Here is a 26,128-nt window from a genome sequence, read left to right as displayed (position 1 = left end):
AAGGTTCTGACGGAGTTTGGGTCTGGTTCTGATAGTGGATGACTAACTGGTCCTGATAGAGAATTCCTCCTGGTTCTGATGGAGTTTTGAAGGAGTTTGGACCTTGTTCTGATAGAAGGTTCCTCCTGGTTCTGATTGAGTTTGGACCTGGTTCTGGTGGAGGGTCCCTAACTGGTTCTGATGGAGTTTGGGTCCAGTTCTGGTGGAGATTTATTCCAGATTCTGATGCTTCTTGGAACTGGTTCTGACAGAGGTTTCTTTCTGGTTCTGAATGAGTTTGGACCTGGTTCTGATAGTGGGTGACTAACTGGTCCTGATGGAGAATTGCTCCTGGTTTTGATGGAGTTTGGATCTGGTTCTGATGGAGTTTTTCTTTCCATGTACTGATGGAGCTTTTTGCCAGGTTCTGAAGGAGTTTGGACCTTGTTCTGATAGAAGGTTCCTCCTGGTTCTGATTGAGTTTGGACCTGGTTCTGATAGTGGATGACTAACTGGTCCTGATGGAGAATTCCTCCTGGTTTTGATGGAGTTTGGATCTGGTTCTGATGGAGGGGGTCCTAACTGGTTCTGATGGAGTTTGTGTCCGGCTCTGAAAGAGATTTGTTCCTGGTTCTGCTGGAGTTTGGGTCTGGTTCTGATGGAGCTTTTTGCCAGGTTCTGAAGGAGTTTGGACCAGGTTCTGATAGAAGGTTCCTCCTGGTTCTGATTGAGTTTGGACCTGGTTCTGATAGTGGATGACTAACTGGTCCTGATACAGAATTCCTCCTGGTTCTGATGGAGTTTTGAAGGAGTTTGGACCTTGTTCTGATAGAAGGTTCCTCCTGGTTCTGATTGAGTTTGGACCTGGTTCTGATAGTGGGTGACTAACTGGTCCTGATACAGAATTCCTCCTGGTTCTGATGGAGGGGTCCTAACTGGTTCTGATGGAGTTTGTGTCCGGTTCTGATGGAGATTTGTTCCTGGTTCTGATAGAAGTTTTGCTCCTGGTTCTGATTGAGTTTGGACTTGGTTCTGATGGAGGGTCCCTAACTGGTTCTGATGGAGTTTGGGTCCAGTTCTTGTGGAGATTTATTCCAGGTTCTGAAGGAGTTTGGACCTGGTTCTGATAGAAGGTTCCTCCTGGTTCTGATTGAGTTTGGACCTGGTTGTGATTGTGGGTGACTAACTGGTCCTGATACAGAATTCCTCCTGGTTCTGATAGAGTTTGGGTCTGGTTCTGATGGAGGGTTCCTAACTGGTTCTGATGGAGTTTGGATCCGGTTCTGATGGAGATTTGTTCCTGGTTCTGCTGGAGTTTGGGTCTGGTTCTGATGGAGGGTTCCTAACTGGTTCCGATGGAGTTTGGGTCTGGTTCTGATGGAGGGTCCCTAACTAGTTCTGATGGAGTTTGGGTCCAGTTCTTGTGGAGATTTATTCCAGGTTCTGAAGGAGTTTGGACCTGGTTCTGATAGAAGGTTCCTCCTGGTTCTGATTGAGTTTGCGTCTGGTTCTGATGGAGGGGTCCTAACTGGTTCTGATGGAGTTTGGGTCCGGTTCTGAAAGAGATTTATTCCTGGTTCTGATTGAGTTTGGGTCTGGTTCTGATAGTGGGTGACTAACTGGTCCTGATACATAATTCCTCCTGGTTCTGATGGAGTTTGGGTCTGGTTCTGATGGAGGGTTCCTAACTGGTTCTGATGGAGATTGGATCTGGTTCTGATGGAGTTTTTCTTTCCTTGTACTGATGGAGCTTTTTGCCAGGTTCTGAAGGAGTTTGGACCTGGTTCTGATAGAAGGTTCCTCCTGGTTCTGATTGAGTTTGGACTTGGTTCTGATGGAGGGTCCCTAAGTGGTTCTGATGGACATTGGATCTGGTTCTGATGGAGTTTTTCTTTCCTTGTACTGATGGAGCTTTTTGCCAGGTTCTGAAAGAGTTTGGATCTGGTTCTGATAGAAGTTTCCTCCTGGTTCTGATTGAGTTTGGACTTGGTTCTGATAGAGGGTCCCTAACTGGTTCTGATGGACATTGGATCTGGTTCTGATGGAGTTTTTCGTTCCTTGTACTGATGGAGCTTTTTGTCAGGTTCTGAACGGGTTTGGACATGGTTCTGATAGAAGGTTCCTCCTGGTTCTGATTGAGTTTGTACCTGGTTCTGATAGTGGGTGACTAACTGGTCCTGATACAGAATTCCCCCTGGTTCTGATGGAGTTTGGGTCTGGTTCTGATGGAGGGTTCCTAACTGGTTCTGATGGAGATTGGATCTGGTTCTGATGGAGTTTTTCTTTCCTTGTACTGATGGAGCTTCTTGCCAGGTTCTGAAGGAGTTTGGACCTGGTTCTGATAGAAGGTTCCTCCTGGTTCTGAATGAGTTTGGACTTGGTTCTGATGGAGGGTCCCTAACTGGTTCTGATGGAGTTTGGGTTCAGTTCTTGTGGAGATTTATTTCAGGTTCTGAAGGAGTTTGGACCTGGTTCTGATTGAAGGTTCCTCCTTGTTCTGATTGAGTTTTGACCTGGTTCTGATAGTGGGTGACTAACTTGTCCTGGTACAGAATTCCTCCTGGTTCTGATGGAGTTTGGTTCTGGTTCTGATGGAGGGTTCCTAACTGGTTCTGATGGAGATTGGATCTGGTTCTGATTGAAGGTTCCTCCTTGTTCTGATTGAGTTTTGACCTGGTTCTGATAGTGGGTGACTAACTGGTGTTGATACAGAATTCCTCCTGGTTCTGATGGAGTTTGGTTCTGGTTCTGATGGAGGGTTCCTAACTGGTTCTGATGGAGTTTGTGTCCGGTTCTGATGGAGGGTTCCTAACTGGTTCTGATGGAGATTGGATCTGGTTCTGATGGAGTTTTTCTTTCCTTGTACTGATGGAGCTTTTTGCCAGGTTCTGAAGGGGTTTGGACCTGGTTCTGATAGAAGGTTCCTCCTGGTTCTGATTGAGTTTGGACTTGGTTCTGATAGTGGGTGACTAACTGGTCCTGATACAGACTTCGTCCTGGTTCTGATGGAGTTTGGGTCTGGTTCTGATGGAGGGTTCCTAACTGGTTCTGATGGAGTTTGTGTCCGGTTCTGATGGAGGGTTCCTAACTGGTTCTGATGGAGATTGGATCTGGTTCTGATGGAGTTTTTCTTTCCTTGTACTGATGGAGCTTTTTGCCAGGTTCTGAAGGGGTTTGGACCTGGTTCTGATAGAAGGTTCCTCCTGGTTCTGATTGAGTTTGGACTTGGTTCTGATATTGGGTGACTAACTGGTCCTGATACAGAATTCCTCCTGGTTCTGATGGAGTTTGGGTCTGGTTCTGATGGAGGGTTCCTAACTGGTTCTGATGGAGTTTGTGTCCGGTTCTGATACAGGTTTGTACCTGGTTCTGATACATGTTTGTACCTGGTTCTGATGGAGTTTTTCTTTCCTTGTAATGATGGAGCTTTTTGCCAGGTTCGGAAGGAGTTTGGACCTGGTTCTGATAGAAGGTTCCTCCTGGTTCTGATTGAGTTTGGACTTGGTTCTGATATTGGATGACTAACTGGTCCTGATACAGAATTCGTCCTGGTTCTGATGGAGTTTGGGTCTGGTTCTGATGGAGGGTCCCTAACTGGTTCTGGTGGTGTTTGTGTCCGGTTCTGATGGAGATTTGTTCCTGGTTCTGCTGGAGTTTGGGTCTGGTTCTGATTTAGTGTGGGTCTGGTTCTGAGGAATGTTGGACCATGGTTCTGATAGAAGGGACCTCCTGATTCTGAAGGAGGTTTGTACATGGTTCTGTTGAAGATTTGTACCTACTTCATATAGTTTCCATCTGATTCTGATGGATTTTGGACAAGGTTCTGATGGAGTTTGGGTCTGGTTCTGATGGAGATTTGTTCCAGGTTCTGATGCGCCAACAGCCTATATACAAAAGTCTATGAAATTGCTTTTTAAATTTAATCACTGTTGTCTAGCTGTTAGAACAGCAGTACATGCTGTTTAAGTACTCAACACAAAATGGCCGCCAGTAGTTGCCTCCTATGAAGATGATCAAAGGATTAGGGGGTCGGGTCAGGTTTAGGCCATAGAAACGAATGAAAATGAATGGAAGTCAATGAAAAGTCCTCACAAAGATGGTAATCCATGAATGTGTGTGTGGGTGTGTGTGAGCGTGTGTGTGTGTCCGAGTATCAGACACGGAGAGAATGGAGGCAGAAACAAAGACAGAATCATATACAGACATAGACAGTAGGAGATACACAGAGCTATAAATAGAACAGTGAGGAATGAATCAGCCAATCAGCAAAGAGCGTCAGTGTAACTTGACACCTGCTGTTTCTCACTCACGCAGCACCTCACTCTCTGTCTCCCCTGGTCTAGGCATTATAACATGGAGGCGCATGCTCCCGAACAACTGGTCATAACTCTGAAACCGTAGGGGCGATCGATGTCATTCTTGGACCGTTTTTATCAGAACGGACAGGAGATCGAGAATATTAACACGTTTTTGCTGAAAATATAATATTAAAGGCAAAACACTAGGTGAAAAGAAAGGGGAAAATGGAGAAAAACAGAAAAATGCCTGAACATGATCTCAAACAACGTCTAATAACTCGGAAACTATAAGGGCTATCGATTTGATTCATACACCGTATGAATCAGCAGGCCTTGCTGAACAATCATGGAGCTTCTCAAGTTTCTACAAAAATCTGTCTGGGAGATGTGACCCTGTGAAAAAGTGTATAATTTTGACCATTTTTAAACTGGGTGAAGGTGAATTTTTCTCTCTCAAACAAAATTACGTCACGAGGAAACGATAAAAGGTATCCAAATAATTTTTGGACCGTAGGTATCAGCAGGGATCGGTGAACAATCCTGGAGATTTTCATGTGTCTACATGAATCCATGTAGGAAATATGACAGTGTAGAAATATGGATAATTTTGAAATTTTTCAATTTTAAGCGATTTTGGGAAGGACAGATTTGGTACTCCTAAACAAACCTTTTTTATGACAAAACGATAAAAGTTATCAAAAAAATTCCTTCACTGTGAGTGCCAGCAATGTCTGAAGATAAATCTGCACAAGGCTCATGTCTACCTCGAACGGTTTACGAGAGGCGGCAATTCAAAAACATGTGACTTTAAGGATTTTTTGCTCTGATTTTTTCTGAAATCCCTATAGATTTCCTATAGAGGCTGTGTTGACTTTGTGTTGCTTCGGGGCGTGTTGCCGGAAAACTATGTGTCCCACATCAATGAGGGTGACATTTTCTTAATCGCGAAAGAGATTCCTACGTTTTGATGTATAATTTGTATAGGTAGATTGAAAATTGAGCGAGTGAGGAGAGTTTGTTCGTTCTTTTTCAGGTTATTCAAAAACCTAGAGCACACACTCTAGCGACACGAACATTCCGTCATAGGATTACATTATAAATCTGAAAATCTGAAAAAGTGTTTAAAAAGTTTGAAACCAAATTGTAGAAAAACTGTAAAAGATATCAAAAAGTTGAATTAAACAGTAATAGCAGAAGGTTGTGAAAGCATTTTAAAAGTTGAATGGTGTTTCTAGCTGAAAGTATGCAGAAGTAGTTAAATGGCAAAAACAGTGAAGTTTTAGCAGAATTTAGCGGAATTTTTGTCATTTTCCATTCATTTCAATGGGGCCAAAATCGGCAGAAAAAGCGGAATATTTTAAAAAGTATAAAAGGTATAAATACCAAGAGATATAGCTGGAATGTCCTTAATGAGCAGAATATTTTAAAACTTGAATGGTAAAAATAGCACAAAGAATGCAGAAGAAGTAGCGAATCAAAAAAGCGGAGAGCAACTAGAATAATAATAATAATAATAAAGAATAAAGAGAAACAGGAACACTATATTAGTGTGAATGCCTACTGCATTCACACTAATAATAATAATAATAATAATATCTAGAAAAATTTGCATTTCCTACGAAAATGCAGTGTGAATGCTGTAAGCTGAATTTTTTAGCTGAAAGCTGGCAGAAAAAAGCTGAAATTGACTGCAGAAAATCTGCTGAAATCTGATAAATTAGTAGAAATAGCAGAAACAGCAAAGAAAAACTCATCTGATCTGTTTAAGCAGGAAGACTATTACCTATAAACAGCTTAACAATTTAAAGTTACCTCAAAACTACTTGTTGAAAGAGTTGTTGAAATGCAAGGACTGACAAAAACTTTAAAAAAGCAGGAAAGAGCTGCCATAGATGAGCTGAAAAAGCAAAGACTGAAGCAAAAATATAGACTAAGAAGTTCAAGTCAGTGCTAAAACACATAAGAAAATAGGAGAAATTTCAGAAAAAAGGAAATAACAACAAATACGCTGAAGAAACACAAAAACAAACAGGAAATTGCCTAAAAAACGCAAAAGTGTTCTTTAGCTAAGAGAGGAGAAAGAGAAGCTACAATCCTAACGTTAGCATATTCTTTCTGGTTCTGATTGAGTTTGGACCTGGTTCTTATAATGGGTGCCTAACTGGTCCTGATGGAGAATTCCTCCTGGTTCTGATGGAGTTTGGGTCTGGTTTTGATGGAGATTTGTTCCTGGTTCTGATGGAGTTTGGGTCTTGTTCTGATGGATGCTTGTACATGGTTCAGGTATAGAATTGTTCAAGGTTCTTATGGAGTTTTTTGCCAGGTTCTGGTGGAGTTGGGACCTGGTTCTGATGGCTGTTTCTTCCTGGTTCTGATAGACGTTTGTACCTGGATCTGATGAAGAATTGTACAAGGTTCCGATGGAAATTTTTTCCTGGTTCTGATAGAAGTTTCCTCCTGGTTCTGATGGAGTTTGGGTCCAGTTCTTGTGGAGATTTATTACAGGTTCTGATTCTTCTTGGAACTGGTTCTGATAGAGGTATCTTTCTGGTTCTGACTGAGTTTGGAACTGGTTCTGATAGTGGGTGACTAACTGGTCCTGATACAGAATTCCTCCTGGTTCTGATGGAGTTTGGGTCTGGTTCTGATGGAGGGTTCCTAACTGGTTCTGATGGAGTTTGTGTCCGGTTCTGATGGAGATTTGTTCCTGGTTCTGATAGTAGTTTCCTCCTGGTTCTGATTGAGTTTGGACTTGGTTCTGATGGAGGGTACCTAACTGGTTCTGATGGAGTTTGGGTCCAGTTCTAGTGGAGATTTATTCCAGGTTCTGAAGGAGTTTGGACCTGGTTCTGATAGAAGGTTCCTCCTGGTTCTGATTGAGTTTGGGTCTGGTTCTGATGGAGGGTTCCTAACTGGTTCTGATGGAGATTGGATCTGGTTCTGATGGAGGGTTCCTAACTGGTTCTGATGTAAATTGGATCTGGTTCTGATGGAGTTTTTCTTTCCTTGTACTGATGGAGCTTTTTGCCAGGTTCTGAAGGAGTTTGGACCTGGTTCTGATAGAAGGTTCCTCCTGGTTCTGATTGAGTTTGGACTTGGTTCTGATAGTGGGTGACTAACTGGTCCTGATACAGAATTCCTCCTGGTTCTGATGGAGTTTGGGTCTGGTTCTGATGGAGGGTTCTTAACTGCTTCTGATGGAGTTTGTGTCCGGTTATTATGGAGATTTGTTCCTGGTTCTGCTGGAGTTCGGGTCTGGTTCTGACGGAGGGTTCCTAACTGGTTCTGATGGAGATTGGATCTGGTTCTGATAGGGGTTTCCTCCGGGTTCTGATTGAGTTTGGACTTGGTTCTGATGGAGGGTCCCTAACTGGTTCTGATGGAGTTTGGGTCCAGTTCCCTTGGAGATTTATTCCAGGTTCTGAAGGAGTTTGGACCTGGTTCTGATAGAAGGTTCCTCCTGGTTCTGATTGAATTTGGACCTGGTTCTGATAGTGGGTGAATAACTTGTCCTGATACAGAATTCCTCCTGGTTCTGATGGAGTTTGGGTCTGGTTTTGATGGAGATTTGTTCCTGGTTCTGATGGATGCTTGTACATGGTTCAGGTATAGAATTGTTCAAGGTTCTTATGGAGTTTTTTGCCAGGTTCTGGTGGAGTTGGGACCTGGTTCTGATAGAAGGTTCCTCCTGGTTCTGATTGAGTTTGGACCTGGTTCTGATAGTGGGTGACTAACTGGTCCTGATACAGAATTCCTCCTGGTTCTGATGGAGTTTGGATCTGGTTCTAATGGAGGGTTCCTAACTGGTTCTGATGGAGTTTGTGTCCGGTTCTGATGGAGGGTTCCTAACTGGTTCTGATGGAGATTGGATCTGGTTCTGATGGAGTTTTTCTTTCCTTGTACTGATGGAGCTTTTTGCCAGGTTCTGAAGGGGTTTGGACCTGGTTCTGATAGAAGGTTCCTCCTGGTTCTGATTGAGTTTGGACCTGGTTCCGATAGTGGGTGACTAGCTGGTCCTGATACAGAATTCCTCCTGGTTCTGATGGAGTTTGGATCTGGTTCTAATGGAGGGTTCCTAACTGGTTCTTATGGAGTTTGTGTCCGGTTCTGATGGAGGGTTCCTAACTGGTTCTGATGGAGATTGGATCTGGTTCTGATGGAGTTTTTCTTTCCTTGTACTGATGGAGCTTTTTGCCAGGTTCTGCAGGGTTTGGACCTGGTTCTGATAGAAGGTTCCTCCTGGTTCTGATTGAGTTTGGACTTGGTTTTGATAGTGGGTGACCAACTGGTCATGATACAGAATTCCTCCTGATTCTGATGGGGTTTGGGTCTGGTTCTGATGGAGGGTTCCTAACTGGTTCTGATGGAGTTTGTGTCCGGTTCTGATGGAGGGTTCCTAACTGGTTCTGATGGAGATTGGATCTGGTTCTGATGGAGTTTGTGTCCGGTTCTGATGGAAGGTTCCTAACTGGTTCTGATGGAGATTGGATCTGGTTCTGATGGAGTTTTCCTTTCCTTGTAGTGATGGAGCTTTTTGCCAGGTTCTGAAGGAGTTTGGACCTGGTTCTGATAAAAGGTTCCTCCTGGTTCTGATTGAGCTTGAACTTGGTTCTGATAGTGGGTGACTAACTGGTCCTGATACAGAATTCCTCCTGGTTCTGATGGAGTTTGGGTATGGTTCTGATGGAGTTTGGGTCTGGTTCTGATGGAGATTTGTACCCTGTTCTGATAGAGTTTCCATCTGATTCTGATGGATTTTGGATAAGGTTCTGATGGAGTTTGGGTCTGGTTCTGATGGAGATTTGTTCCAGGTTCTGATGCGCTAACAGCCTATATGCCAAAGTCTATGAAATTGCCTTTTAAATTTAATCACTGTTGTCCAGCTGTTAGAACAGCAGTACATGCTGTTTAAGTACTCAACACAAAATGGCCGCCAGTAGTTGCCTCCTATGAAGATGATCAAAGGGTTAGGGGGTCGGGTCAGGTTTAGGCCATAGAAACGAATGAAAATGAATGGAAGTCAATGAAAAGTCCTCACAAAGATGGTAATCCATGAATGTGTGTGTGGGTGTGTGTGAGCGTGTGTGTGTGTGTCCGAGTATCAGACACGGAGTGAATGGAGGCAGAAACAAAGACAGAATCATATACAGACATAGACAGTAGGAGATACACAGAGCTATAAATAGAACAGTGAGGAATGAATCAGCCAATCAGCCAAGAGCGTCAGTGTAACTTGACACCTGCTGTTTCTCACTCACGCAGCACCTCACTCTCTGTCTCCCCTGGTCTAGGCATTATAACATGGAGGCGCATGCTCCCGAACAACTGGCCATAACTCTGAAACCGTAGGGGCGATCGATGTCATTCTTGGACCGTTTTTATCAGAACGGACAGGAGATCGAGAATATTAACACGTTTTTGCTGAAAATATAAAATTAAAGGCAAAACACTAGGTGAAAAGAAAGGGAAAAATGGAGAAAAACAGAAAAATGCCTGAACATGCTCCCGAACAAAGTCTAATATCTCGGAATCCGTACATGGTATTTGAAAATTTTTTAAACTGTGGGCGACAGCTATCCCTTGTCCCCAATCATGGATATTTTCATAGCTCTATGTCATTCACAGTATAAAATATGATTATGGAAATAAATGGTGTCACTCGTGGATTACAGGTCAAGCTCTCATTGAAAATACATGGGAGAAGGCCTACAGAAATGTACTGACTCTTGGCGATCGAGGGTGTTTTGACAGAAATCTATGAGACTTAGAACAATTTTGAAATTATTGTGTGAAAGCAGAGGCCCGGCCCTACAATCTGACCGAAAATTGTGGCTGTAGAGCGTAATCTGTGGCCGTGAGTGCCTGTTGAAACTCATTTTTCCTGAAAAAAATCCCCTCTTTTTACACTCTAGTAACTGCCATCTCCACTGTTAAGAGTGTGATTTTCTGGCAAACTTTGTGTCGCTTGGAGTCTAATTTTAGAGAAACCGTAGCAGTTATCAACAAACCGTTTTCACTTCTGAAAAGCCGGCAGGTTGTTCTACAAACTGAAAGTCAAACTGTGTTGAACCTGAAGTGGTCCACGGCCGATACAGTGTTGTTGAGGATGGTGAGGGGGTGTATGGGGGTGGTGTTCTCCGAAAGTCCACCACCATTTCCAAAGTCTTGAGTGGGTTGAGTTCAAGGTAGTTCTGACTGCACCAGTGTACCAGCCGATCCACCTGCTGTCTGTATGCAGACTCATCACCGTCCTGGATCAGTCCAATGACAGTGGTGTCGTCTGCAAACTTAAGGAGTTTCACGGATGAGTCCGATGAGGTGCAGTCATTTGTGTACAGAGAGAAGAGATGTGGGGATAGAACACACCCCTGGGGGGCACCAGTACTTATTGATCTGGTCCGGGAGAAGATGCTCCCCAGTCTCACCTGCTGCTGTCGGTCCGTCAGGAAGCTGTTGATCCACTGACAGGTGGAGGCTGGGATGTTGAGCTGGGTGAGCTTCTGGTGGAGGATGTCTGGTATGATGGTGTTGAAGGCCGGGCTGAAGTCTACAAACAGGATCCTGGCGTACGTCCCTGGGTGGTTGAGGTGTTGCAGGATGAAGTGTAGACCTAAGTTAACAGCATCATCTGCCGACCTGTTTGCTTGGTAAGCAAATTGCAGGGGGTCCAGCAGGGGGCCTGTGATGTCTTTTAGGTGCTTCAAAGGATTTCATGACCATAGACATCAGGGCTACAGGCCTGTAGTCATTTAATCCTAGGATGGTGGGTTTCTTGGGCACCGGAATGATGGTGGGTTGTTTGAGGCAGGAGGGGACCTCACATTTCTCCAGTGACTTGTTGAAGATCCTTGTGAAGATCGGAGCGAGTTGATTTGCACAGGCTTTCAGGCTTGATGGGGAGACGTTATCAGGTCCTCCAGCTTTCTATGTTTTCATGCACTGAAAGAGCCTATTTACATCTTCATCTGAGATTTTTAGTGTTGACAGAGGATCTGAAGGTAGGGGTTGGTAGCTTTGTGGGAAGAACTTGTTCCTGAATGGGATGTGGAGGGGATGATTTGAGGTGTGAATGGCTTCTTGTCATGTCTGCAGTAGAAGCCATTCAGACTGTTGGCCAGGAGACGACTCTGTTCAGGATGGGTGGGGGGGGCTCCTATAGGCAGTCAGGTTTCTCAGACCAGTCCATACAGCTGAAGTGTCACCAGTAGAAAGTCTGTTCTTAAGCTTCTCACTGTAGCTTCTCTTGGCTGCCTTGATCTCCTTTGTAAGTCTGTTCCTGGCCTGCCTGTACCGCACCCAATCTCCACTGCTGTGAGCTTCTTCCTTTTCGCCGCGCAGATTTCTGAGGTGTGGAGTAAACCATGGCTTGTTATTCCCAAAGGTGCAGAAGGTCTTGGTCTGCACACACATGTCCTCACAAAAACTGATGTATGATGTCACCACATCAGTTTAAAAACAGTCCAGTCTGTGCATTCAAAGCAGGCCTGTAGCATCTGCTTTGATTCCTCAGTCCACTTCTTAACAGTGTGAACCGTGGGTTTGGAAGCTCTTAGTTTCTGTCTGTAGGCTGGGAGGAGGTGGATAAGAAAATGATCCAAAAAACCCAGAGCAGCCCTGGTAACAGCATGATATGAGTCCTTTAAAGCTGTTTAACAATGGTCCAGTGTGTTTTTGTCTCTGGTGGGACACTTAATATGCTGTCTTTATTTGGGGAGTTCATGGGAGAGGTTTGCTCTGTTAAAATCTCCCAGTATTATGATGAAAGAGTCCGTGTATTTTTTCTCCACGTCTGTAATCAGCTCAGCAAGATGTTTTTCCGCGGCAGAAGTGCAGCCATGCGATGGAAAATATGAGCCAATTATTATAAATTAGGAAAACTCTCGGTGAATAAAACGGTTTACAGATTATGGAAAATTACTCCAGATCCGGACTACATGTTTTTCCAAGCAGTTTTACATCTCTGCACCAACCTTCATTTATATAAAAGCAGATTCCGCCTCCTCGCCTCTTCCCTGATAGCTCCGCGCTGCGATCCGCTCTGAGCAGCTGGAAGTCCGGCAACAGCAGTGCGCGGTCCGGGATGTTTTCACTCAGCCATGTCTCGGTAAAGCAGAGAATCGCTGATCCGCGTAGGTCCGTGTTTTTATCGGTGAGAAGAAGCAGCTCGTCCATCTTGTTGTTTAGAGAGCGGACATTTGCCAGGTAGATTGAAGGCAGTGGTGTGCGAAGTCCTCTTTTGCGGAGCTTTACCAGCGTGCCAGCACGGTTTCCCCTCCGCCGCTTTCGGCGCAGAATCCTGTATAGTGCCGCAGCTCCGCTTGCCAGGAGCTCAGTGAACCTCGGATCCATGAAAGATGGTGAAAAAATCCCAAGAGAGGACTCTCTGATGTTGAGAAGTTCCTCTACTGAATGAGACCACAGGATTGTGGCCCAACACTACAGTACTGTGGCTCAAAAAACATAAAAACACACAAAATACAAAAACAAAGAGAGAGCGAAGCTCCGAGGCTGCCATCATCGGCGCCATCTTGGTTTAAGAATAAAGAGAAACAGGAACACAGTGTGAATGCAGTAGGCATTCACACTAACTAGAGAGCTTATAGAATAGAATAGAATAGAATAGAATAGACCAATGAGACAGGTAGGCAGGTTCTCAGAGGAAACATGAAACAGGTGTGGACCAGGCTGCAGGGAACTGAGGAAATACTGTATGTTACTATGGGAACTGGAGCTAGAAAATGGAGAGACTGGAAGGGAGAACTAAACTAAACTAGAGACAACTCTAGGGAAAAGAAACATAAACTAACATAAATAATAATTCTAGAAGAACTAAACAGGGGCATGGGGAAAAAGGGAACTAATGAACCAGAAGAACACAGCAAGAACAAATAACCTAACAGTAAACAAGCACAGAAACACTAAACGAGAAACTAAACTAGAAAACCCAAAGAAGCTAAGAGAACTGTTCTAATAATAAAAATAATAACCAGAGGAGAAACCCATTCTAAGTAATAAATAAATGAGAAAGCAACCACCAAGGGAACTAAGGGAGAAAGAACTACTAAAACTAGGGGGCAGGAGAGAGAATAAAACTATCAGGATGACAGAAGTAATAAACAAACATAACTACTAAACCCAAAGGAATTGAGACACCTAACTGAGAAAGTAAACAAACACAAAACCCAAAATGGCAGATCCTGACACTCAGCTAAATTTCATTGTGGTGACATAATGACAATAAAGAATATTAAATCTTAAAACTTGAAAAGAGAAATAAAACCTAAACTGGAATACACATGGAACAGAACACAAGACATAAATAAGAAACAAAACCTAACAGAATAAACTAGTGTGGCAACACCTTACCAATAATAATGAACACAGAGAAAAATACTGAATATGGCAATACCATATGGAATATTATAAATAGGGAGATGGTGAGAACATTAATACAAATAAAAACCAAAACATCCAAAGATCATCACATAGCCATTACCTAAAAGAAAAACTCTTTTGCGTCCACCTTAAGACAGTCTATCTGACAGCTAAGGAGTTAGGTAAAACTGTGTAATCGAAAGGACAATGATCCCAAGCACAGCAGCAAATATACAACAATGACTGACAAGAAAAAGAATAAAAGAATAAATGTGTTGCAATGACTCAAAGTTTAGACATAAATCTGACTGAAAGGCTTTTGTGGAACCTTAAGGGAGTTGTACAGAAACAAATGCAAGTCTCAGAAAAGTAAGGCACTGTTGTAAAGAAGAGCAGAGCAACATTTTTCCACGATGCATTTGACAGAAAACTGGCGAACGCAATTTTTAGATTTCATCATTTGGCGAACGCAATTTTTAGATTTCATCATTTGGAGAATATTTGCATATTATTGAACTTACCAGAGATAAATGATCAACAGGTAAATTATCTCAGTGTTCCGAGTGCATGATAAAACATTCCAATCCAATCCATTTTATTTATAACACACATTTCAAAACAATTGTTTAAACGTAAAATAACACAACAAACTGTAGCAATAAAGGAAGAACCAACTGACACTGTGTTATTAAGAGAAACCTAAAAACAGTAGGTGAAGAAGAAGCCTGTCTGATATTTAATGGCAACTTGTTCCATAATTTTGGTGCCGCAACTGAAAAGGATAGATCTCCTCTGAGTTTCTGCCTAGTTTTTGGTACAGTCAATTGAAGCTGTTCGGATGATCTAAGAGCCCTTCGTGAAACATAAAGCTGAAGCAAATCAGAGAGGTATGGAAGAGCAAGGCCATTTAGACATTTCAAAGCTAAGGGTCAAATTTTAAAATCAATTCTTTGGCGCACAGGCAGCCAGTGGATTTAAGCCAAAGTGGGAGAGATATGTTCGTGTTTGCGTGTTCCTGTTAAAAGACGAGCAGCAGCATTCTGGACAAGTTGAAGGCATGAAAGAGAGGCCTGACTGATCTCAGCATTAAGTTAGTTTCAGTAATCTAGACACATTGTTATAAATGCATGGATTATTATCTCCAGATCATGTTTTGACAGGACTGGTTTTAGTTTCGCTACCTGGCGTAGCTGAAAGAAACTTTTCTGCAATACACTGCTGACCTTTTTACTGAACTTGAAGCCTGAATCCGGCATTACACCAGGATTTGTAACCTGTTGCTTGACAAATGGTTCCAGATCACCAAAGTTTGGAAGTGGGGTGCGTGAGTTACTATTGGGGTGGAATAAAATCAACTCTGTTTTCTTTTCATTAAAGCTCAGAAAATTAATGGCCACCCATGCTTTGATATCGTCGAGGCACTTTAGGAGAGGCTGGACGGAGCATGGACTATTTGGCTTTATAGGGAGGTAAATCTGACAGTCATCCTCATAACATTGAAAGGAGATGCCACGATTTCTCAAGACTGACCCTAATCGAAGCAGATACAAAGAAAAAAGGAGAAGGCCAAGAACTGTATCTTGAGGCACTACACAGGTGAACGTTGCTTAATTAGACTTAAAATTTTCTGTGTAAACACAGAAACGTCCGCCCTGCAGGTATGAACAAAGCAATCTAATGCTACACCCAGTATTCCAAACAGGATATGAGAATACTGTGGTTGACAGTGTCAAAGGCTGCTGTTAGGTCTATAAGTACTAAAATCGCAAAACTTCCAGAATAAGTTGCTAAAAGGACGTCATTAAAAACCTTCAACAATGCTGTTTCAGTACTATGAAAATGTTTAAAACCCAACTGTAAAATCTCCCAAATCCCATTACTGTTCAGAAAGTCATTTAATTGGATAGAAACAATTTTCTTCAATATTTTTGACATAAATGGTAGTTTTGAGATCGGTCTAAAATTTGAGTACACTGAAGGGTCTAGGCCCGGTTTGTATCATATTATCAGTGGGTTTATCACTCCTTAGGCCATACTGCTGTTTATGATGGCAAGAACTGAGGGTCCAATTGAAGAGAACACCTGTTTCAAAAGATGTGCAGGGATTGTATCATAGGGAAACCTGAAGGTTTCATTTGGTCAACTACTTTGTTTAAAAATTAAACTGAAACAGGCCCAAGCTGATTAAAGACAGCCAAGCAGTGGCTGTCAGACATATTTGTCTTTTATGTTGTTAATATTGATTGTCCAATTTGTTGCGAGTTACGTCAAGCAAAATAGGAGAAGTAATCTCATCAGGGCAAATGACAAACCTGCTGTGAGTAGCAGAAAAGTCCAGAAAAGCAAGGGCCGAATGGAACGGAAGGAAAAGAATCAGGAACTGAATCATTTGTAATGATGCAGCGTAACAATCCCTGCATATTTCTAGCAACACAGCAGAGGATCTGTTTGCTATTCCTCTTGTTCCAGCCAGCAGCAGCCAGCCAGTAGCACACGCAATTTCCTCATTTAAATAGGGCCACCTGTTTTGTACCGGCTATCCATTGCACGCACAATCTTTGAAAATCTCACGCAACACGCCCACTTATTGCACGTGCAATTTATTTATTGTACATGCAAATTGCTATTAGGGATCTTTGAAGATCAGATCCTTAGTGTTTGTTTAGTGTGCTGATAGCAGTTGGACCAAATCTGCTTCTGGTTGTCTGTGCTATGGCAGCTGATCAGCATCTTCCAGAAGGTGGTAGTTCAAAGAGGTGTTGAATTATGCTATCCTGAATTATGTTCTGTGCTGTGCTGAGGCAGCATGCTGTTTGAAGGGGATTGGCTGCCCCCAACCCCCAAAAGGGGTTGGGGCCAGCCAATGATCTTTTCTGCATTCAAAACTTTTTGTCTTCAAATAAACCCGAAAATACTTTATTCAAAGCGTTCTTTTCAGCAGCTGTGCAGCTGCATACCACACCAAGATGCAGTTAGTGAAGATGCTCTCAATGTTTACTGTGTAATAAGCCACCAGCAGCTTCCTGTGCACACAGTTCCTTTTGAGAGCTCTGAGGAAATACAGTCTGTAGCAAGTAGCAGTTTTCCTGATGTAATTGGAGAAACAAGGAACAGTTTCACTCCATCACTCTATGACCATGACTATCTGTGAAATGGAAATGCTCTTAATATTGTGGTAAGGTGGCCTGTCACGATTCATCCAGTCTAATGCACAGCATGGTTTGGAACAAATTACAAGCTGGCACAATGCAGAAGTGTTGGCTTCTTGGTGAGATGGATTTGAAATGTTGCAGCTTCAGTCTTTCCTCGCTGCACTTTGTTGTTCTCTTTAGATATACACTTGGCTTGCGTAAATCTAAAAATATCTCTATGAGTATTAATTCCTTTTATATGATAACAAACAGGCCTTACAGTTTGTAAACCAGGCTCTATGTCATATTCTGATTCACTTGTTAGCTCATACCCATTTACCCCACTGCACAAAATTACAATAGTAATGCATTGCCTTGCTGAAAGAAGTCATTTAACTATGGAAACAGGTAAAAGCCTCCTTTTTTCATATTGCATTGTAATTGAAGTATTGGTTAATGTATTAATCCTTAACCAATCACACCAGTAGATAGAAACAGTTACTCAATTTCAGATGAAAGAACAATGGAGATTGCTGAAAATATACTGTGAAGATGTAAACAAGATTGTTTCCTACCTGCAAACTTCAACGGCATATCCATAAGGCATTGGATCCATAGTTTCTTTGCCATGCTCAAAGTGACTGACATTAAAGTAGGACAGCGTATGGTTGACAAATCCATGCAAGGAGCCATCGGGGCTGTACATATACTGGTAGACCATCCGAGGGATGAAGTCTGATGTAAAGGAGATGACAAATGCCTAGCAGAAGGGGTGGAAGTTCAGATTGGAGTTAGACAAAAGGGATTTAAGCTAACAATGACCTATAATTATTTAGTTGTTCAGATTTTATGATTCATTCTACTGCCTAAAATAGTCCAGTGTGCCACAACTGTGTTAACATTGTTTAGACTTATATTTATTTGTGTGGTCTATCAAACAAATCAAATTAGTGACAAATCCAGATGAGAGTCACCTAAAAACCTCAAAATGACTAGCAAGAGTCAATTGATCATTGCGCAAAGTTCAACCAATTTTAAGCAGTCTAGTTAACAGTTTTCATATAGCAATATATGCTAACTGAGGTCTCTACAGTCAGATTTTATCAGTCTCTCAGATCATTGTTGGGGAAATGTTGGTCCAGGTTTCCTTTCAAGGTTGCAAAGGTTCATAACGATTTGGACAAATGCACATCAGAATCTCACTGGGGCCCTGCAACAACATGATTCTTCCCCAGCCATTCTATTGCATATATACTACTGTGTTAATCATCACTGACTATTGGCAACCCAGTCAATTTTAACCAAGGAGCTCAAGTAAATGGGGCAGTTCAGACATGCCAGTAACTGCCATCCTGGGCATTGTGATTGCACTTGGATAGCACTAAATTCTGTAACAGGTATGCAATTAAGATTGATTTAGAAATGCTTGGCACATACCACAAACAAAGGTGGTCTTAAAAACCTGCATATAACTGAGGTCTCAACAGTCTAAAATGGTGCATTTTCTCTGAGTGCTTCACAGTGTGATTTACAATCCTTGGTAGTTGGACAACTCTTTAAAGTTTCCACTTGAGATTAAAAGGCTTTCACAATGCTGGATCACAAAAGGTTTAAAGTTGAGCTTCAAAATGCAAACAAATAAGATACAGAAGCAACAATCGAGAATCTGATGCTGCCACTAAATATGTATTTTGTCTTTAACACAGTATCCTGGACCAGTGGTTTTGTGTTTTTCATGTTTCTGCTCTGGCTTCTTAAACACACAATCGCTCACACTGAGCCAGGTTCTGCTGTCGGTTTCATCCTGTTTCAGGAAAGTTTTCCTTTTCCACTATCACCACATCTTTGCTTATGATGCGAGATTGTTGCAATGCTAACTTCTTGATGCCCTCAACTGTACACTGTACCTACAGTACATGCTTATTCAGGAGAAGTGATTGCTGCAAAGTCAGCAACTCAATGCAATTGGCTGCGTTACTTTAGATACATGGGTTGCTCCTCGTTGGACCCGGCTGGGCCAAGCCTGAACGAGAGACACAAGGTCATGCCCCAGTAGGCCCACCATCTGCAGATGGATGAGAAGGTTGCATCCCTGTGCCCTCGGGATGGGGACAGGTCTCTGACAGTCGTTTCAGCCTACGGGCCGAGCAGTAGTATGGAGTACCCGGCCTTCTTGCCGTCCCTGTTGGGGGTGTGGCATACTGCCCCTCCCGGGGCCTCCTTTATTCTGCTGGGGGACTTCAACGCCCACATGGGAAATGACACTGACAACTGGAGAGGCGTGATCGGGAGGAATGGCCTCCGGGAGAGGTTTGACCAGATTCCAGGAGATCTTGGAGACATAGAGTCAAAGTGGACTATGTTCTTCACAACTATTGTCGTTGCTGCCGCCCGTAGCTGTGGCCGTAAGGTCTGCAGTGCCTGTTGCGGTGGCAATCCCCGAACCCAGTGGTGGACACCAGCAGTATGGGATGCTGTCAAGCTGAAGAAGGAGTCCTATTGGCTGTGGTTGGCTTGTGGGACTCCTGAGGCAGCTGATGGGTACTGTGAGGCCAAGCATGCCACTGGCTGTTGCAGAGCCAAAAACCTGGGCCTGGGAAGAGTTAGGTGAGGCTATGGAGAAGGACTACCGGTTGGCCTTGAAGTGATTCTGGCAAACCATCTGGCGCCTCACGAGGGGGAAGCAGTGCTTCGCCAACACTGTTTACAGAGGGGATGAGGAGCTGCTGACATTATCAGGTGGTGGAAGGAGTACTTCGAGGATCTCCTCAATCCTGTCGTCATGGGAAGCAGAGGCTGGGGACTCGGGGTTGGACTCTTTCATCACCCAGGCTGAAGTCACCGAGATAGTTAAAAAGGTCCATGGTGGCAGGGATTCGGGGGTGGATGAGATCTGCCCTGAGTACTCCAAGTCTCTGGATGTTGTAGGGCTGTCATGGTTGACACCCCTTTTCAATATTGCGTGGCGGTCGGGGACAGTGCTTCTGGACTGGAAACTGGGGTTGTGGTCCCCCTTCATAGGAAAGGTGACCGGAGGGTGCGTTCCAACTATAGGGGGATAACAACACGTGTTTTGTGGACCTGGAAAAGGCATTCGACTGTGTCCCTTGTGGTGCCCTGTGGGGGGTGCTCCAGGAGTATGGAATTGGGGGCCCCTTATTAGGGGCCATGCGGTCTCTGTACAAGCGGAGCAGGAGTTTGGTCCGCGTTGCCGGCACTAAGTCGGACCTGTTCCTGGTGCATGTTGGATTCCGGCAGGGCTGCCCTTTGTCCCCGGTCCTGATCATAACTTTTATGGACAGGATTTACAGGTGCAGCCAAGGGCCAGTGGGGGTCTGGATTGGGGACCAGTGGATTTCGTCTCTTCTTTTTGCACATGATGTGGTCCTGCTGGCCCCCTCTAGCCAAGACCTACATCATGCGAAGGGGCGGTTCGCAGCCGAGTGTGAAGCAACTAGGATGAAGATCAGCCCTTCCAAGTCCGAGGCTATGGTTCTTGACCGGAAAAGGGTGGCTTGTCCTCTACAGGTTGGAGGGGAGTTCCTGCCTCAAGTGGAGGAGTTCAAATATCTTGGGATCTTGTTCACGAGTGAGGGGAGAATGGAGCGGGAGATTGACAGACGGATCAGTACGGCTGCCACAGTAATGGGGATGCTGTGCCGGTCCTTTGTGGTGAAGAAAAGTGAAAAACGAAGCTCTCGATTTACCGGTCAGTATATGTTTCCTACCCTCACCTATGGCCATGAACTTTGGGTCATGACTGAAAGAATGAGATCCCGGATACAAGCGGCTAAAATGAGCTTCTTCCATATGGTGGCCGGGCACTCCCTTAGAGATAGAGTGAGGAGGAGCCAGTTGAGGTGGCTCGGGCATCTTTACCGGATGCCTCCTGGACGCCTTCCTCGGGAGCTGTTCCAGGCAGACTGCAAAATGCTAAAAGAAGTCTCCAAAAACCCTAGAACATCACCAGCAGACTCTTGCTACTGTTCATGTAAAAGTGCATATCTTTAAAAAAAAAGAGACAAAAATAGACTGAAAAGGTTTAACTTTCATGAGAGTTATGCTCTCTAAGAAAAAAATAATGGCCAGTGTGAGGTTTGCCAGATGAGATGAGTTGAAACAGGCGGCAGATGTAACAAACCCAAAAACATCTCCCAGATGAAACTGAGGAGTGGGACAATCTTTCCTCAGAAGATGTCCGAGATGATAGATGGCTACAAGAAGTGCCTCAAAAAAGTTATTTCAGTCAAATGGGGAAACACCAGCTCATGGAGGGTAATATTGTTCCTCAGCTAGAATACAGATTTTTGTCAATGTCTTTTGTTTGATGAATAAAACACGGTCAGGTTTTGTTACTTACCTGCAATTAAATCACTTTCCACTCTTAATAAAGAGCTGAATATTTGACTGGGTGTCCTGTTTTTTAATAACTGCATAAAACCAGTGTTTTCAGAAGGACAGCACAGAGACACTAATCATGGCAGAATTGGTACCATCCACTACATTAAACAAGACCCAATATGAAGGCTTTGCAACTATGCTCCTGAGACACTCCATTACTTAACAGCTGGAAATAGGTGGACAAAGTATACAAGAGAGTAATTGTGAGAGACATAGGAATTCTAAGTGAAAGCAATACGAGAAGTTCAAGAAATACCAAGGTCTCAGACAGCAAAGGAAGTCCTGGAAAGTCAATATCTCTGTGTTGCTAATGATCATTGGAGCACTGTGGGCTCTGACACCCAAACAGCGGCTTTAGCAGATTCTCAGTCACCGAGATCTCTGGCCAAGATACTGGGTAGAGAAACCCCCCTATCCCATATGCCATGACAGTCCACAGCTGCTTGCTCCGGTGCCTTTTCGAGGAAGCCAGAGAGTTCAAGGATCTACTCTCCTTTAAAGAGAGATCTCTGATGTTGTTGCTGTAATCTACAATAGAAGCTCTCTTTTTAGAGGTCACACCCCTCAGTTCTCTAATTACCATTGTCACCACTTTTGCCTTTATTCTTTACATCTCTTCTACCTCCTCCTTTCATTACTAGTTTTCCAGCCTCTTTCATTTTCTGAAAGTCATGAAATGTTCATAACATAATCCAAAGCATGTATGTAAACAGAGATGTGTGTTTAGTTTAACTTACATTAATGATGACAGCAACTTTTGCTACTCCTCTCAGAATGTCATACCATATACCTGCAGACATAAAAATAGGATCAGTTACTGGACTGTTTACCTAGTTGTTTATAGTCACATCATTAACCTCACTGCACTGATTGTGTTGCAGTTCTGTCATATTATAGGAAAGTATGTTTTTTCCAACACACCAATGTCTTTGGCTCTTGCTGCCACTGGTCTTCGCAACTCAGTCACAAATTTCTTAGCATCAAGGCGTATTTCAATTATGTTGTTGAGCAGAGCAAATAGTGGAGCGAGTGGGAAGGATGCCACAAACAATGTGACAAAACCAAACTGGATAACTGGGAAAGAGAAAAATAAATAATTTAATTCAATTTAGTTTACTTACACAGTGGTCACTCAAGAAAAGTCATCTTAGGACGCTATGCAAAAAAACAGGTTAAATTCAGACGCATTTGCATCAGTCCAATAGTATGATTTAGGTTTAATCCATCTGTATATATAGTCCAGTACATGGATCATTCATCTTTATCACCTTTGTTCACCTTGGTTCAGAACGCTGCAGCTTTTTTGCTTACAGGCACAAAGAAGCATGACCACATGACATGCCATCTCTGCACTGGCTTCCAGTCAGCTACAGGACTTTGTTTTTAGATTTTGTTGATGGCTTTTAAATGTTTGAATGGGTTCTTTCTGAACTTTTGTCAGTCCACATTCCAGTTTGATCAACAAGATCAGCAAATCAAGTAACTTTGGTTGTGCCGAGATCACGGCTGAAAACTAGAGGGTACCGGGCATTTGCTGAGGCTGCGCTGAGACTCTATTAGAAAAGCCCGGTCTCTGTGCATTTTGAAGTTATTAAAACCCACCTGTTTGCACTGGCTTTTAACTCAAGCTGAGCAGATTATTTTATTATCCTTTTATTATTTTTAATTATTATTATTGCATGTTGTTTGTTTGTTATTTTGTATATTCATATTATGTTTTGTGTACAGCACTTTGGACAGAGGTATCTGTTTTAAAATGTGCTATGTAAATAAAGTTGACATTGACACTGACTTTTATTTCCTGGTCTGTACCAGTAAAGCAACAATGCTAAACCTAAAAAAAATAGCCCTTAATATAACATGTTACATATGGGTCCTTACAAATAATGCTGAAATATGTTTCTGTTCATAAGACAGATTAAAGCAAATTTCTAAAAAACAGCTGATGTTTAAAGTTAATTTAAAATGTTACATTCAGCTGGGTTTATAAATAACTGCTATGTTATGTTGTAAAGACCAATGTGTGAATATATTTAAAGAACTTATTTGCACTGTATTTTAAAGTGATATTAATAATCTGTATTCTCTGCTATTAACAAAATGTTCCATTTACCTTCAGAGTGCCTATACACAACACAGAACAAGCATATGGCGATTGTAGAGAGGAATCACTCCCTTTCCACATTTCTACTCATGGAATGATGAAACAACAACCATGTTAATAAAAGAAAAAACTAAAACTTTGTTAATAACAGAAAAAACCCAAACTTTGAACACTTGAAAGCAGTTGTTTGCTTCTACACTTAGACAAGACTAAGGCGACTGCAACTGGACACACCTAATTAGCTATTTATTACTTTGAACACTACAGTTGACAGAAAAGAAGCAGTGAGAGTTAATTAAGATATACAGTACAGACCAAAAGTTTGGACACACCTTCTCATTCAAAGAGGTTCCTTTATTTTCATGACTATGAATATTGTAGCTTCACACTGAAGGCATCAAAACTATGAATTAACACATGTGGAATTATATACTGAACAAAAAAGTGTGAAACAGCTGAAAATATGTCTTATATGCTAGGTTCTTCAAATTAGCCACCTTTTGCTTTGATTACTGCTCCGCACACTCTTGGCATTCTGTTGATGAGCTTCAAGAGGTAGTTACCTGAAATGGTTTTCCAACAGTCTTGAAGGAGTTCCCAGAGATGCTGAGCACTTGTTGGCCCTTTTGCCTTCACTCTGCGGTCCAGCTCACCCCAAACCAGGGATGTAGAGTCCATCCGTTCACCTCTTCTGCGCCGCACAAAGACACGGTGGTTGGAACCAAAGATCTCAAACTTGGACTCATCAGACCAAAGCACAGATTTCCACTGGTCTAATGTCCATTCCTTGTGTTCTTTAGCCCAAATTAGTCTCTTCTGCTTGTTGCCTGTCCTCAGCAGTGGTTTTCTAGCAGCTATTTTACCATGAAGGCCTGATTCACACAGTCTCCTCTTAACAGTTGTTCTAGAGATGTGTCTGCTGCTAGAACTCTGTGTGGCATTGACCTGTTCTCTAATCTGAGCTGCTGTTAACCTGCAATTTATGAGGCTGGTGACTCGGATGAACTTATTGTCTGCAGCTGAGGTGACTCTTGGTCTTCCTTTCCTGGGGTGGTCCTCATGTGAGCCAGTTTCTTTGTAGCGCTTGATGGTTTTTGCGACTGCACTTGGGGACACTTTCAAAGTTTTCCCAATTGTTCGGACTGACTGACCTTCATTTCTTAAAGTAATGATGGCCACTCGTTTTTCTTTACTTAGCTGCTTTTTTCTTGCCATATTACAAATTCTAACAGTCTATTCAGTAGGACTATCAGCTGTGTACTGTATCCACCTCCTACACAACACAACTGATGGTCCCAACCCCATTTATAAAGTTTGAAATCCCACTTAGGGCACACCTGTGAAGTGAAAACCATTTCAGGTGATTACCTCTTGAAGCTCATCAACAGAATGCCAAGAGTGTGTGTAGCAGTAATCAAAGCAAAAGGTGACTACTTTGAAGAACCTAGAATATAAGACATATTTTCAGTTGTTTCACACTTTTTGTTCAGTACATAATTCCACATGTGTTAATTCATAGTTTTGATGCCTTCAGTGTGAAGCTACAATATTCATAGTCATGTAAATAAAGACAACTCTTTGAATGAGAAGGTGTGTCCAAACCTTTGGTCTGTACTGCACTTCAACATGTTTAGCTTCTATTTATAGTACCTTGTTAAATCCACAACAGAATTAAAAGTCCTCCTTCATTACTTACTTCATTCCTTTACTAACTAGACATGTAATGTCTTGATTTAACCTCCTGAAGAACAAAATGGGCAAATTAGAAATTCTTGTTATCAAGTCATCCACAAACATTATCAACTAGTCTGTGCTGAATTTAAAAGTATAACCATGTAAGTGGTATAAAGAGTAGAGGAGAGGAGAGGAAAGACCATACATCTTTGAATGACCTGTTTGCTCAGTGTAATAGAGCAGGATGTCAGACTACCACTACATTTCTGACAGGAAGCAAGAAAGGCAGTTGCAAAAATTAAGTTCTCATGCCTCTGTTTAGTTCAAAGACAATCCCACATATTTAAGAAAAAGTCTTTGTTTTGCCGTGAACTGTTGCGTTTTAAGCATACCATATAGAGCAGATGGTTGCCCACATGTGCCAGGGCAGTTTTGCTCTATAACAAGGATAACTCAAGACAGTATCCTAATTGCATGATTAACCTGTGTTGTTGCTGTCTGGCAGTACAATGCCAGCATGTAAACATGTCATCACTGGCTAAAATGCTTGGACTAAATGCAACCTAATCTTGGATGGATTTAGCCAGATCTAAATCTGCACAACCTTTAGACCTGATGGGGACTTAATATGGTCTACACAGTTTGAGAAGAATATTTACTCTGTTTATTGAAATCAAGTCTATTGCTAATTTGGGATTTAGAAATAAAAATTAAAAAAAACTCAGCACTCAGGATGTAGTCAACATGACAGAACAAAGGTCTTGCTGGATAGGTTTGAACATATTAAGGTAAGATATAACCCTGTAACCTGTACCTAACACTTGTTTGTCAGGCACTCTGTACAGAGAATGATTGCATGCAAGCATTTCATGTTTGCAACTGACTCATTTCCATATATTCAGGTGTCAGTCCACCAAATGGTTCCAAGAAGTGGTCTGTTTCATATCTCCGCAATTTCTTCTGTCTCTCCTCTTCTTGAAAAGCTCCTTGTTCTGACTGAATATATCGAATCAGCTTCTTCAGTTTGCTGAGGAATGTAGACAAACACACACACACACACACACACACACACACACACACACACACACCACTCAATTTGTTTTAAACTTAACCAACTTACAAATTTGAACAAAATAAAAATGAAAACATTCCTGTTTAAAACTGAT

General features: G+C 42.5%; 1 protein-coding gene across 4 annotated transcripts in view; it reads right to left on the bottom strand.

The window, feature by feature from the left end:
* LOC124884785 (anoctamin-1-like) overlaps positions 1-26,128 on the bottom strand; it is a 183,217-nt gene that overhangs the window by 40,004 nt on the left and 117,085 nt on the right. For 3 of the 4 annotated variants that reach the window (XM_047392838.1, XM_047392839.1, XM_047392840.1), the window contains 4 exons: positions 25,847-25,989; positions 22,106-22,258; positions 21,922-21,974; positions 17,359-17,543 (listed from right to left, as the gene is read on the bottom strand). In XM_047392838.1, coding sequence (XP_047248794.1) covers positions 17,359-17,543; positions 21,922-21,974; positions 22,106-22,258; positions 25,847-25,989 — 534 coding nt within the window. The remainder of the gene's footprint in view (positions 1-17,358; positions 17,544-21,921; positions 21,975-22,105; positions 22,259-25,846; positions 25,990-26,128) is intronic. The other variant, XR_007042530.1, reaches the window with a different exon arrangement.

The sequence above is a fragment of the Girardinichthys multiradiatus genome, chromosome 2 (assembly GCF_021462225.1).
Source record: "Girardinichthys multiradiatus isolate DD_20200921_A chromosome 2, DD_fGirMul_XY1, whole genome shotgun sequence".
Classification (NCBI taxonomy): domain Eukaryota; kingdom Metazoa; phylum Chordata; class Actinopteri; order Cyprinodontiformes; family Goodeidae; genus Girardinichthys; species Girardinichthys multiradiatus.
This window is presented reverse-complemented; position numbering and strand designations above follow the sequence as displayed.